The following is a 15,769-nucleotide window of genomic DNA, read 5'->3' as shown; positions in this document are numbered from 1 at the left end:
GTGCGTAAAATGTTTCCTTTATATTTTGTAATACTGAAAAAAATGATCTTGTCTTTTATTAAATCTGGAAAAAGATGGTAAAATTCTCCAAACTTCTTTCTTTTTTGTTATTCGTATGAGTCCAAACTTTTCCTCACCCCCTCTTCCTCTTCCTCTGTTAGAAGAGCACAAAAAATACGCTTTCGTCCGTACTTGAACTCATTGCTTTAAAAACTAAACTACAGTAAGTAAAAAACACTTCGACTATAACTAAATAGCGTTGCCGCGTTTCAAAAGCGCGCTATAGTGGGCGCAGTTCCTTCGCAGCCGGAAAAAATTCTCTTCCCAGCGCCGCGCCGCGCAGTGGTCTAGTGGGCGACAACCTTAAGACGTCTGGCTCTTTGATATATCTTTTACTATGCTCTCTAGAACAACATGCGGCTGGCTGCCGGTAAACTTTGCGTTCCCCACTGCGCATTGAAAGAAAATCCTATATTTTTATTAGTCCTTTAAATTCTAGTATTGAATATAAATCGAACATGTCTCCATAGCGCAGTGCGTAGAGTTTCCGACCACGAACCGAGGATTCAGAGTTCGAATCCGGGTCAGGACAAAGAGTTTTTTATTTTATTTTCGTTTATATTCCGATAGTAAAGTATTATATATATATTGTTTTTAATCACCAGAATTATTTAATACTTTCCTATCAGAATATAAACGAATAAAAAAACTAAGATAAAAAGATAAAAAAAATAAAATAAAAAAACTTCGTTCGTAGTCGGAAACTCTACGTACTGCGCTATGGAGACATTTTCGATTTACATTCAATACTAGAATTTATAGTACTAAATAAAAAAAAATATAGGATCTTCTTCCGATGCGCAGTAGTGAACGCAACGGGTATCGGCAGCCAGACGGGCCGCATGCTGTTCCAGAGGGCATAATAAAAGATAATCAAAGAGCCAGACGTCTTAAAATACTTTCTCGAAAACGTTGATAGCTCTTAGACTATAACATTTGCGCTGGGTGTATACAATTATAGTAAGACTCATGATTACTTATGGAACAATTGTTTGGTACACAAAACTGGAGCAGCGTACAGCAAGGTGTGAAAAAAACCTGTGAAAAATGCAGACTAGTATGCATTTTCATCACAGAAGCCATGTACTTTTTGCCCAACAGCAGCAATGGAGGTCATTCTAGACCTAACACCATTGCACCTTGTCATCGGTAGATATGGCAATACGGCAATGATTAGAATGGTCATTGAAGGAACCAGTACCGGGAGAATTATCAGAGGAGCTTGGAATACCTCCAAAAGGAAAATTCTACTCCTCCAACTCCCAGTAGATGATATACCAAGAATGTACAGGGTGGGTCAAATTCGACGCTTTTAAATGGAAACACCCTTTTCTATAGGAAATAGACAAAAACTAATATCGGTGTCTGGAGCTCAATTTTTGTCAAAAACATTATGGTGAACCGCATATCGATATCTGTTACCGTTTCGGAGTTACGGGGTGTTTTTAACATTTTTAACAAATCGCTGTAACTTTTTTGCTATGGAAAATTTTGTATTTTTATGAAAACATTTCCAAAGCACCTTTTTACGTAGAATTTAATGGTTTAAGTATAATTTTTTTAAAATTAATAATTCAAGAATTATCAACAGAAAATTTTATTTCTTATATGAGACACCCTGCATATTTTTAATTTATTGAAAAGAATTTAAAATTACCTTTCCAAAAATATAACACACTTGATATTTTGCTCGATTCCTTTTCGAGATATAGAGTATATAAAAATTCGCCCGCTTTAAATAAGTAGGCTTTGAACGGCACCGGCTGTAATGCAAAAAAAATTCTAGCTGTGAGAATCAATTAAAACGAAAATAATATCTGCTATGAGAGATGCAGAATTTTATAACAATTTAAAATATATTTAACCAACATCAACACATTTAAACTATATCTAATAACAATAAAAATAAATAGCAAACCAAGACATGAGATTTTGCTACAGGTGTTCGACATATCGACCGTCTTCTGTTATGGACAGATGGGGCCGTTTTTGAACATTTCTCGCGGAATTCATTAACTCAGTGGGGGTGAAAGATACCCTCTCATAACTGCTAAGTATTTCTAATTCTTGTCTAGATTATACGGAAGAATAAGGAACCTTTATTCTTCAGCAAATATATCCATAGGATTAGATCCATGGGCACTAAGTCAGGCGGCCTCGACGGCCACCGGCTGGGATCTTGGTTAGCTATTCAATTATTCTTGAAATTGGCTACAAATATTTGCTGATAACTTCAACGTTCTGAGGCGGTGCGTCGTCTTGCTGGAAAAATATGTTTTCGAGTTCCATTAAGGGCATATCATCAATAAGGGGTCCAAAGCCTACTAGTTAAAAGTGGCGAATTTTTAAATATTCTGTATTTCGAAGGGGATTATAACAAAATATCAAGTGTGCTATATTTTTGGAAAGGTAATTTTAAATTCTTTTCAGTTAATTAAAAATATAGAGGGTGTCCAAATAAAAAAACAATTTTTCTGTTGATAACTCTTAAATTATTAATTTAAAAAAAAATATACTTAAACCATTAAATTCTACGTAAAAAGGTGCTTTGGAAATGTTTTCATAGAAATACAAAATTTTCCATAGCAAAAAAGTTACAGCGATTTGTTAAAATTGCACATTTTTGAAAAACACCCCGTAACTCCGAAACGGTAACAGATATTGATGAGCTGTTTTCACCATCATGTTTTTGATGAAAATTGAGCTCCAGACACCGATATTAGTTTTCGTCTATCTCCTATAGAAAAGGGTGTTTCCATTTAAAAGCGTCGAATTTGACCCACCCTGTACAAATTTGAAAAACACTCATAGTTGTATCTATGAGTTCTCACTGTAGTATCGAGCACCAAGAAGAATTGTAAGAGAAAAACGTTTGTTCAGCAGATAAAAGACCATACAATAACGTCGTATACTGATGTTTCCAAAACTAAAGCAGGAACAGGGATAGGAGTATTTAGGCCGAAAACTAAATACTCCGAACCATTGGGTACCTACCGCAGCATCCATTGGGCAGAAATCTACGAATCTATCGAAAGATGCGTACTTATAACCTAATTTATCTTAGATAAGAACTACCGGAAACAAGAAATAACCATGTTAGTAAAGCGGCATTAAAAGCGATCAACAACCATCAATTCGAAGTTGGTCAAAGAATGCCTAGAGAAGTTGAACAAATTAGGCAAAGAAAATAAAAAAAAGTCCTCCTACTCTGTGTACCAGCCCACCAAAGGTTAGAAGGAAATGAAGAAGCAAACGATCCAGCTAGAAAAGGAGCGAAAACTCCACTAACTAGAGCAGAACCGTTCTGCTTCGTAAGTGAAAACCAACGTAAAGCCAAGACACTCGAAGAAATTTCTCAGAAATTACGACCGAGAAAATTATCTTGAGTTATAACGAGTTATATTTGTAGTATAAGTGGACACAATAGATCTATAAGGTCACGTGGTTAACTCCCCCCATACAATCAACAAACTACATTAACGTTTCCTTTTCGTATTTTCTGATATCTTGCCAATCCCATTTTTCACATGTTTTAAGATCTTTATTGAAAATTGTTGAAACTTGGCTTAGGCGATAAGACAATTTTTATAATATTATGTCGTTCAAACTGAATTAATTCTACACAAAATCCTCTTCTGTATATTTCCATTTGTTGCGCTTTTTAGAAATTAACATTTTTTAACATTTAAACATAATTCTCATAATATAATTTTGGATTTTAAGGTCATACAGAAAATTTCCACAACGCATTTGACGGAAATTACGATGCATCTAGTATAGCTTTGAGCTTCTACTCAGGATTATTCGCTTTTGGTGGCTGGAACTATCTTAATTTTGTTACTGAAGAATTACAAGATCCGTACAAGTAAGTAAAATTATAGTTTTCTTTTAAGTTAGGTTAGGTTAGGTTGCTGGGGTTTGCGACGATACCCCTGTTATCAGGGGCGCCGCCGACTGCGTGGGTGCTCGGGTGCTCAAGCACCCACGAGCATAAGCATCAAAACTAATCAGTTTAGCAACTTTAATCCTTAAGTACTAACACCCCGTCTCACAGACGCAAAGGACTAGCTGGACATATGACATCTCCTCTCCTCTCCACTTCTAATTATGATCCAACTATGTAATTTCAATACGCATCAAAACAAGTTAAAGGCCGGCAGGGCAATTTGCGAAAGTGTGTAGTTTTCGAAATATTTTAGTTCAAACTGTCGATGCCGTCTGACAGACGGAGTGTTAGCGTTAACGTAAGTTTTTTTTTAAATTTGTGGAATGAATGAAGAACCTAGTAGCTCAAAAAATGTAAAGTATGGCAAGAAAGATTACAAGGATACTCTTCTAATGTGGTTTGAAGGGACTGGCAGCGATAATAGCAAAATAGTGACAAAGAATCCGAATGTGGCGAAATTTTTGCCATAGAGAGCGATCATAATTCTGAATTCGAATTAGAAGCTAAAAAACGGTTTTTTAACTAATGTCTAATGGTATGTAGCTGTATATGTTTTGATATAGATGATGAAAATATGGATGTGAACGATCAGTAAACTAATATCGAAGAAAGTGAAGAGAACAATTTGTTTGGAATGCGCAAAAAAGTGTGTAGGGAACAAGCCCATCTTTAGGCATTGTCATTTTTTATTCTTTATATTTTCTTTTGCTTTTTTTGTGCTTAATCGATAGGTTTTTATATGCTAAATATAATAATCAATATATTTTTCATTTTCCTTTCGCTTTTTTTTCTATCTCGATGAGAAACAAAGATATGTCAAAAATCCAAAATTAGTACTTTTATTTCAAAAATATAAAACATGTTCGCATAATATAAGCATTAGATATTTTTTTCCTGTAGTTTTAATGCTAATGATTCACTCCACTTACAAAAAATCTGTTAGACACGAACAAAATATGATTTTTTTTTAATGCGTCTCTCAGACGGTCTGTTAGTATAGGCGCGACTATTTCAATATGTTAGTACTTAAGGGTTAAGACACTCGCATCTCATCCAGCCCAATTCCCAATTCCAGACGTTAATTTCAGTAGTTCTAAGGAAGTTTCCTCGTTTAGTCTTAGATAGTTAAATCAATCCTGTTATTCAACTGTTAAATCAGCAAGCAAATTAACATGGCAATACTTATTTCCTTTAAGTAACCGTTGTTTTTCTGCTTTTTTACTTATTGTATAAGCGAATAAAATCAAAGACAGATGTGTATTTCGGGAGGCCATTTTTACTTAGAAAAAATGTGCCGAAGTGAGTCCGTAACTCAGTTCATTATAGATAAAACTGTACTATAAAATTGCGTGTGTGTGCGACAGGCTGTAATACAGATTAAACTTCGTAGACTGGCCTGTACAGTCTGTCTGTGTTTAATAATAAAAATAAAATAAATAACTGTGCGTTTGTGGGGGCTCTAAAAGCGTTTAGAGAGTTTATAGATTTATACAAGGTGAGTCTTAAATTAGTACAATTCTTTTAGGGGTGGTATATTTTGACCCCAGAAACACGTCAATAAGGTTTCTTTCGCGATTTTTTTTTAATTTGGTATTTTTCGAAAAAAAAATGGAATTTTTTAATTTTTAACTAAACGTTCTCCAACCCAGTGTGAGTACATATCAAAGTAAAACCTCTGACGAGGGGTAAGGGGACAAACAACTCACAAAAGTTCTTTGTCCCCTTACCCCTCGTCAGAGGTTTTACTTTTTTAATTTCTAGTTAAAAAATATAGTATCTTAATATTATGGCAACATAGGTAGTAGATTATGTTTACAAAAAAGGAAACCCAGAAAAAAAAACAGTGGTTCTCAAAACATGGGTATAAAATACATATTTTTTTATTTTTAATAAGTAAAATAACTCGGTTTATTTTGGGATTATTTGAAAAAGATAAAGCGAAAACATGTGTTTCTTTTATCGACATCTACCAGCCCTGAAAATATTTATACTATTTAAGACTCTCCCTGTGTATTAATTATAATTATTCTAAATTGGAAGCGAATTGTAAACTACATTAGGAATGTGTGTTTATATCCACGATAGTTCACTGTCAATCTATTTAGCTGGCCAAGTATATGAAATGTGCTATGTAATGCGAAAGCTTGTTGTGTATGATTATATTGTGTTTATTTTTGAGAATTTTTAGTCTTGACCGATAAATTTGTTTATATATAAACTCTAAAGCTGTCCCCCTCCCAATTTCAGATATCCCTCCACTAGTAGCTCTTCTCAGCAACATTTAGCTTCGTTTATTTTGTATCTCTTTATAAAATATAATTACAGTATCTGTCTGTTGTTTTAATGCCTGCCCTTACACGATTGTAATGCTTGGCCTCGATCTTTCACCAAAACATCAACATTTTGTTTTCGTTCGTATAATTGACAGATGGGAACGTTCGTTTTTAATTTAGAAAGAAATACTAAAAAGTCAAATAACCTAGCTACATATTGCTTAAGCAATCATCAAAATCGGCCCACTAGAGCAAAATATAGTAAATTTTAAAATACATCAAAATTTTAAGGTGCCAGTTTTTCGTGCCAGTGCCAGTGTGTGTATTTCTGATTTGCAGAAAACGATCAAATGTAATTTAAGGTCCAGCGATATAACATATAACAAAATACGACTTCATATTTCTAAACTTGTTCGAGACTTTTTTATTCCTCTTTCTATATCTCTCAAATTAGTTCAATTCAACGAAAATCAGTTTTGCGCTTTAACTTTTGTACTGCGTAGGAATGTCCTAACGAATTCAATTCCGAAAGTGCTTTTATCTATCTCCCGCAATCATTTATTTTCAACGGCTAGCCGATGTTTTATTCAGAACTCACTTATCTCTTTTAAAAATACCAACGGTCACTTCCTTTATTGCATTTAAAAGTGCTAATTATACGGAGCAATCAATAATGACTGAAATAGTTGGCAATACTGTGTTAGAGGTTTTAAGATTATTGATTGGGGCTATGAACAAGAAACGACGTCTCAGTGAATTCATGGTAGGCTTTAGAAAAAAGTTGCTTTTAAAGGGATAGTTTAAACATCAAAATATTATTATATCAACATTTTGAGAGTCTCAGCGGCGTTTTTATCTTTTGATTGCTTTTCTAAAAATTCCTTTCTTCAAAAGAGAAAAAACGTTGCTAAGACTATCAAAATGTTGATCTAATAACACTTTGGCGTTTATACCATTACGTCAAAAGCAACTTTTTTCCAAATCCTACCATGACTTCGCTAAGGCGTCGTTTCTTATTCACTGTCATTGATATCTTAATTATTAGATATTAATACATCTGGCATTATGGTATTTTGGTATATTGTCTATTTTAGAATAAACTAATCGTTTCTATCTTATTTTTTATTAGAATGGTCATAATTAAGATGGCTACTGTAACCATGTTATAAAAAAAGGTAATTAATTAGGGGTAGTGATGTTAATATTTCAGAAATTTTTGATTGTTGCATGAAATTTCCGAAACTTTCGGAAACTTTCGGAAATTTAGGAAATTTTACAATTTTACATATCTTTTGTTGATACAATAAAGGAATAAATTAGATAGAGACATTTGATACCAACATGTAATTGGAAAAAAAACAAACAATAAACATAATATTAGTTGTTATATTTTTAATAAACAATACATAACCATTGGCGTAAATACAGGGGTGCCCGGGGGTGTCGCCCCCCCCATGTACTGCTGGGCACTCCCCAGAGAAATCCTGAATTATGACTATTGGCTACGTATTCATTTTTATTTTCTTGTGATGCAGTAAAAAAATGACGTTTTCTAGTTTTATTTAGTTAATATTATTTTGTTGTTTTCAAAAAAAATTAGTTAATTTTTATTTTTTAGAAAATTTGTAGGTATTTAAGTAATCTACGGGAACATGGTTTGATAACCAAGTATATGAAATTTATTGATAGAGAAATTCATGTAAACGTTTTATTCAAAAAATGTGTTTTTTAAAATTATTTTTCATTTTTAAAAAAACAAAAGTCCTAGGCCCCCCCTGGGCTTAACCCGGGGGGGGGGGCCGTAGCGGCTATGTGTTCTTCATTGTTAAGGCGCTCTCCCAGGAAACAGAGGGATCCAAGAGATTCGCGGCAAAATGCATTGGTTTGGTTTTAAGTTTTCTATTTTCTAAGTGTGCGAACACAGTGCAAGCAGGTTTGCCGCTTACTGGTAGTCAGCGCCAATCTGGGCACCTATTCTTGACATCGTTCGCAACTTTGCGTATACGCATCACGTGTATTGTTATAAACAGGGTATCCCAGAAATAAGTGCAAGTATTTTAAAGGGTGGTAGATCTCGATAAAAGAAACATATTTTCTCTGTATCGTTTTTCAAATAAGTCCAAAATAACGGAGTTATTTTATTTTAAAAATTTCCAAAAAAAATGATTTTTTGCTAAAATTTTGAGAACCACTGGATCTTTTCTGGATTTTCTTTCTTGTAACTTTAATCTACTACCTATGTTGCCATATTATCAAGAAATTATTTTTTTTTCATAAAAACTAAAAAAAATTCCAAAAAAATTTTCAAAAAATTCCGAATTTTCAAAAAAAAATTATTCAGACAAAAACCTCATAGGCGTGTTTCTGGGGTTGAACTATACTACCAGTTAAGTTAAAATACTTGCACTTATTTCTGGGACACCCTGTATGCGGGTACATAGTAGCGCCGCGCCGCGCCGCCTCGTGCTTATAACCTTGAAAAATTAAAGCGTGTTATCAAATCGGCAAGTTCAGAGTGAAAGCAGGCAGGCACCGTCAACCAGCGTTCATCGGCGTTCTCGCTTTTACCGGAACGAAAATTTATTTATTTCTGCTTTTGGACGCGCCGACGGCGCACAGAGGGTATTAAGAACTAAAAGTTGGCCAAAATTATGTTTTATGATTTTTTAGTAATATTAATTATTAATTAATTATTTAATTATATTATTAATTTTAGTAATATTAATTATTAATTAAGACACAAAAAAATGCTTACTATGCCAAATCACAAAACGGCCATGTTTCGGAAATCGTTTACTTACAACTCTGTATGTATTTTTAATAATTTAAGAAAAGATATTCAAACTTTGTTTTTTCTATGTTCATCATTTAAATTTAAATCAAGTCTGAAAAACTATTTATTGCTGGAACAACAGACCCCAAGCTTAGGATAATTATTGTGATATTTTTGTTTGATTGTTACTTTTTAAATTTTTTGTGTTTGTTAAAACGTATTGGTCCATACAATCGAGCCACATTTATTGCTCATTTTATTTTTATTTTCATCTGGACATTATTTTCGAATTTATGTTTCTTTTCTTATTATGCATATTATAAATGTATTGATTAGGTTAAGTATAAATGGCTCTGTGGGCTAGACTTCGCCTATGTAATTAATTAATACATTATTGTAATTGATTAATTATTAATAAAGACCATTTATTATTATTATTATTATATTTGAGCGAGGATGGGTGTTATAGGGTAAAGACTATTTCCTTTAAGAATCCATTTAAATCAATGTTTTTTTTTTGGCAGTGGCAAATATTAGCAAGATTTTTGTACATATTCCAAAGCTGGAGACTTTAAGCATTGAACGGATACTAATTTCCATGCGGAATATTGCCGAATAGTCTTAACCTTATAAAAATGTCTCTGATTTTTTAAATATAAAACATTATAAAGAAATAGAATAGAAGGAATCGTTTCAAAATAAAAATATGGCATAAAACAGGACTTGCCAGCTGGCTCTGTATCCATCATGACAGTTATTATGAACAATTTGCACAAAAAGCACTACAAACAATTCCACTATTTTTATAATCTTAGAAATATTCAGAATACACTCAAGATAATTCATACTTATAATTGAAATATATTATTTATTTGATAGTCAACTTACGACTTAAAAAAAGCTAATAAACGTGCTTACATTTAGTATTTATAGATTTGTATTCAGTTAAGATAAAAAATGAAAATAAAAAAATATCACTTTTGGCCAGGTTTATAGACCAAATACCCCTATGTGCGGCGCCGGCGTTTGAATATGGTTTGGTTAGGTTAGGTTAGTTAATCAGGTAAATTTCCTCTTAATTAACTACTTCCGAACCCTGCTCACATCTCCGAAAAAGCCATATAACAATACACGTGATGCATATACGCAAAGTTACGCATCACGTGTATTGTTATATGGCTTTTTCGGAGATGCGAGATGTGAGCGATATTTGAAGATGCGAGTGATCAAGAACAGGTACCCAGAGACGGCGCTGGCTGCCGGAAAGCAGAACCTGCCTCCACTATGTTCGTACCCTAAGGCGGAGAAGCATTCCTTTTCTTCTGATTTAAGAATAGGCATACTTGATACGCTTTCGTTAAATTTTTGCTCAATGTCTTGAATTTTGAAAAGAAATTTCTTGCAAAATTCGGATTTTTGCGAATATTCGCGATTTTGGGACCGAATATTTCGGAAATTTCTGAAATTTCCCGCAAAATTCGAATGGAAATATTCGCTACCAACATCACTAATTAGGGGCTTATTTTTTCGAATTTATTATAATCTTGCTAATATCTTCGGTTTGAAAGGGGATTTCAAGATGCGGTTTTCGCTGACTCTTTTAAGGTTTTATTACTCTTTACTATCAGCTAAAAGTACATATATTTTATTTTACATGCATTTAATTTTTTTGGAAAAACGCGCAATGTTTGTTAAATTGTAAGACAAAAAGTTTATTTTTATTGTTTATACTGTATAATATCGAGTAAGAAACGCTCTTTTAAACGAGCCCCCATTTGTTGGATTCCGTTCATCCAGTCCAGAGTTATTAATATTTAAATAAAAACAGCTCTAACCTTCCGCCACCGCTTTTTTTTATTTTGACATATACTGGAAAATGGTTCTAACAAATAATATTGTTGCGAACCGGTGTGGACTCGACCTAACCTAACTATATGTCCCGCCCTCAGATGACCTTAACATCGCATTAAAGAATAGACACCGTAATGATTAATTCGTTCGAGAAGAATCGAGTCCCACTGGAATGGACTAGTACATACGAGAACATTCGAAAACCTTCTCTATGCACCTAACGATCTATGGACTATTCTAGATTTCTTTTGCTGTAGGTATAAAAGCCGGCGGCTGTGGCCTAGAGAGGGCAGTTATAAATATACAAGTGCAGTTGACGCGCTAAAATTCAAAATAAATTCTTAGTTATAAATCGTTTGTAAATAGTTCTATAAGTCTTTTATCGTTATTGTTTTTGTTAATTAGTGTTAAATAAGTAGTGTTTAAATAAATTGTGACTTTCTATCGTAAACAATATTCATAATTTACTGAAGATTATTAAGCTATTATTTATAGTACACGTTATCTAGACAAAATTGCGTAAAAACACCTTTTTCTTATTTTTTATAGCAGTTGCGCCCTCTAGCGGCCGTTCTACAAACTTGAAAATAATTTGCAGCAATTTCTCATAGCCTCTTTAGTTATAAATATTCTTTTCCACGGCTAATTCTTTCCGAGATACAGCCGAGAGCTATTCTTAGTGGTACACCCTGTACAAACGCCCCCAAGAGACAAATAACATTGGTTTTGTAGTTTGTAGACAGTTGCTAATATCCTTAATATCCACAACGAATTGTACGGAGAATCTAATGGTATGTTAGATTGAAGCAATAAAAAGTTCGCAGAAATGACAAATTTTCAATTTATATTTATTTTTTATATTAAAGCCCCATAACATGGTTTATGAAGTGCTGCTTATTTTATTACCGAATTATGTAGGAAAGAAATAATAGATCCCATTTTCAGATATAATCAGATACTGTTAAAATGACTAATACAATTTTTAGTTAGTGACTAATAAAAAAATATTTATATTAGTCAATATTGCTTTTTTTTATTATGAGGAACAGTATTTCTAATTACTAATTTACTTAGATAATGGCACCCTTATGGCACGTAATAATTTTTCAATTCTCGTAAATTTATTTACGACGGCGTATTAAACGGGAACTCCTACGGAACGTGTTTATTTAATTTTTATATCATTGCAATTAAACCTTTACATAGACTTTTAGTCGACTTTTGTAGATATACAGGGTGAATCTTAAATAAGTGCAAATAGTTTTAGGGGTAGTATATTTTGACCCCATAAACACGTCTGAGGGTTTTTTATCGCGAAAATGTTTTTTTGTAGATTTGGAATACCGGTATATAATGGTACAGAATACTATGATATACAGGGTTGTTCACCACATACGACACGGAGTATTGTAGCTAAACGGCTAGATTTTTACAAATTGTAAGTTTTGGGTTCGTTGAAGGACTATTAGAGCTGCAATTTAAAAATATTTTTACAAGATACAGAGTGTCCCAAATAAATAAAAAATATCAAAGTTGTATTTTTTTAAATGGAACACCCTATATCATTTTTAGTTTCTACGATTAAAATAAAGGTAAATTTGATTAAGGTTTATTACACTTAAATCTTACTTAGACTCTTATTGCCGTTTAAAGCTAGTAATTATTTAAAATAAATTTTTAGACACTCTGTATAAGGTAGTATAATTTTTATTATTGCAACACAATAACTGATCAATAAATAAACTTCAGTAAATATTTAGTATTAAAAACTTTGATATCCTCGGAGAAATGAAGCCTTAAAATTTATACTGCAATTTCGTAAAATTGAAAATATTTCAAAAACGGTAAGGTTTCGGAAAATCGACTATACATATATATCATACTTTACGCAAAATTGTAAAATTTCCAGGGATTTTGTGCCTAAACGATTGACTTTCGCGAAAATTTTCATAGAACCTTTTTTATAGGAAATTTTATTCTCTTTAATTTTTCTCTCTTCAAATTTTTACGAAAAACGCATAATTTTCGAGATATTTACAAAATACCGATTTCGGGCGCCATCTTGGCAAGATGGCGGCGCCGGCGGCGCCGGCGGCAAGTCTGGAAATGTGCATTTTATGGATTTTAGTAAGGGACCCCAAAACCTATAAACCTGCAAAGTTTCAAAAGATTCCGGACTTTTTTCCAGGCAAGCTCCTTTTTGATCCCTAATGACTGAACTACTAGTGCTCTCCTGTAAAATTAGTAAAATGGCGCTTATCATGTTATTCCCCTGGACTCTTCATTTGTTTCCCGACAAATTATTAAGAGATAGATAACGTCAATAATTTTTGGTTCTGTTTGATAGAAATTCTTCTTTTTTTTCAGAAATTTACCTAAAGCCATATGGATCGCACTGCCTCTGGTAACTGCAATCTACGTTTTAGCGAACGTAGCCTACTTTTCGGTGCTATCCGGAGTCGAAATGGAGAGTTCTTATGCAGTTGCGCTGGTAAATATTTAAATAGGTAGAATCATTTTGTTTTTGACAGTTGACACGGTCAAAGTGTACTTGGATCAAATACACTGTATACAGGGTGGTCCGAACTGTATTCCGGAAATTTCGGCAACATATTCTAAAAAAGTTCGTATAAATGTATGTCCTAAAATGCTTAGTTTCAGAGATTCAGGGGCAGAAGTTTAATTTTTATTTCGATTTTTTCCAAATATTTTCTGAAGGAACGTCAATATTTGGATGAAAATTGGTATCTGGGAGTTTTTTGACATGAGAAATTTTATTTTGATGTCTTACTTATAGAGTGCGCCACCTACATATTTTTTTAACTGGTTTGAAGATTATTAACTTTTCGTCTGTACCTGTATAAAACTATTGAGTAAAAAATATACATTTGACGTTTTTTGTGTAAAAATGTTCTCTTGGTAATAATCGCTACGAGTAAAATGGTTCTCGAGATATTTGGAATTTAAATTATCAATACCTGTCATCATTGATAAACTAAATATGTTGACTAAATAGTTATTAGTTTGAAATCATACATTTGAAATGTTTTTATGCCAAAAGTTCAACAGAAACTGTTTTATCATCATTTTTTCGAAGAAAATTTTATGATTAATTTCCCAAATTTATCATTACAGTCATAAAACTATCTACTCTCTCAATATGTTTATTTTTTATTAATAATGACATATCGTATTGACTATTTTCTCGCTCGTAGCGATTTTTACCAAGAGAACTTTTTCAAGTAAAAAAAGTCACAAATGTATATTTTTTATTCAGCAGTTTTATACAGGTACGGACGAAAATTTATTAGTCTTCAAACGAGTTAAAAAATATGTATATGACTCCTACAAGTAGGAGTCATATGAACATCAAAATCAAAATTCTCATGTCAAAAAACAGACATTTATACGAGATTTTTTACTTATTTTTATCTGCAGTATATGCAGGCCAAAGTTTCCGGAATACAGGTCGGACCACCCTGTATATTCACCACAAAATATTTACTAGAAAAAATATTTATTTCAGACTTTTGGAATGAAAATGTACGGCAGCGTGGCCTGGATGGTTCCCATATTTGTCGCCCTATCGTGCTTTGGAGGCGTTAACGGCATTTTATTCACTTCGTCGAGACTTTTCTTAACTGGATCGCAGGAAAACCACTTGCCAGAACTATTTTCATATATTCATATGCGACGTAATACTCCCATTCCCAGTTTAATATTCACCGTAAGTATTTCTGAAATAAGGAATTTTATATCCTTATCTTTCTTAGGTTGGTAGCTGGTAGCTTAATATTTTTGCATTATTCAGTGTAGTGTTATAGGCTACAAGGACATGTAACGCCCATATACGGGCTGTAGAATAGTTGGTTGTGTTCGTGAACTTTGTATAAACTCTATTACAATGGTAATTTGTTCGGCTTTCAAGTGTAAAAGGCACAATAATAAGAAAGAGCCAGGAGTTACGTTTTATAGGGAAATAAACAGTCCACTCCACCTTTTTAGCTTTTTTTTATTGAATTTGATTAAAATTAACAAATTATTTTTTTGATATTATATGTACTTGATATGTGCTATACGTCGATACTAGTTTTATACCTTTTGTTAACATTTTAAAACGTTTTTTTCGTAACTAATTAGGAGGATACCACCAGATACACCATAGGCGTAGTAAAACCATTTATCAAAAATATAAATATCCCTTTAAGCAGCTAAGTTAAGAAAATAATATGGCCACTGCACTGTTTGGAGCCATGGCAACAATTTGGTCTCGGGTGTTATATGTCCTTGTATTCTTTAGTCATTGCTTATATCCTTTTCTCTATAGATCAGAGGCGTACCTAGACATAAAAAATAGCAGATTTCTAAATTATATTTATTTTTAGGATTGTTTTTTAAATTATATATTTATTAATTAAGTTACTTACAAATAAATATTTTAGTATAGTAAACGCCACGAATGTTTGGGAGTGATTCATCGCTTGATGAAGTTAGAATCGACACGCACGCAATAATTTTTACATTAAAAACGTAAATTTTTACCGCAGACGTAGGTTTTTAAAGGCCCGGTCTAATCATCTGCCTGCGCTCCTATTTATTCTAAAATGTTAGCGTGATTGACAAAGACAATACTATATCGTGTTTCTGTGATTGATTCGTTTTTGTGCGTCAGTCCATTGGTGTGCTTGCAATGCGACCAATGGAGCATTCCATTTTATATTTATAACCAAATATATGTTTTGACAAGACTTTGACAGTTAAAACAACAAATTACAACAGATTATATATTGATTATTATATGACTTGAAACACAACGGCACTGGAATTAAGTTTTATGTGTGACCTTGAACAGATTAGTTCACATGG

The 15,769-nt window shown here is 32.8% G+C and overlaps 1 protein-coding gene across 1 annotated transcript in view; it reads left to right on the top strand.

Moving 5' to 3' along the window:
- LOC115877531 (Y+L amino acid transporter 2-like) overlaps positions 1–15,769 on the top strand; it is a 63,447-nt gene that overhangs the window by 33,582 nt on the left and 14,096 nt on the right. The window contains exons 5-7 of the mRNA XM_030893756.1: positions 3,784–3,925; positions 13,271–13,394; positions 14,430–14,630. Coding sequence (XP_030749616.1) covers positions 3,784–3,925; positions 13,271–13,394; positions 14,430–14,630 — 467 coding nt within the window. The remainder of the gene's footprint in view (positions 1–3,783; positions 3,926–13,270; positions 13,395–14,429; positions 14,631–15,769) is intronic.

Source organism: Sitophilus oryzae, unplaced genomic scaffold (genome assembly GCF_002938485.1).
Source record: "Sitophilus oryzae breed Bouriz unplaced genomic scaffold, Soryzae_2.0 scaffold_1494_pilon_pilon, whole genome shotgun sequence".
Taxonomy (NCBI): domain Eukaryota; kingdom Metazoa; phylum Arthropoda; class Insecta; order Coleoptera; family Curculionidae; genus Sitophilus; species Sitophilus oryzae.
The sequence above is the reverse complement of the archived record's forward strand: the minus strand, read 5'-3'. Positions and strand labels throughout refer to the sequence as shown.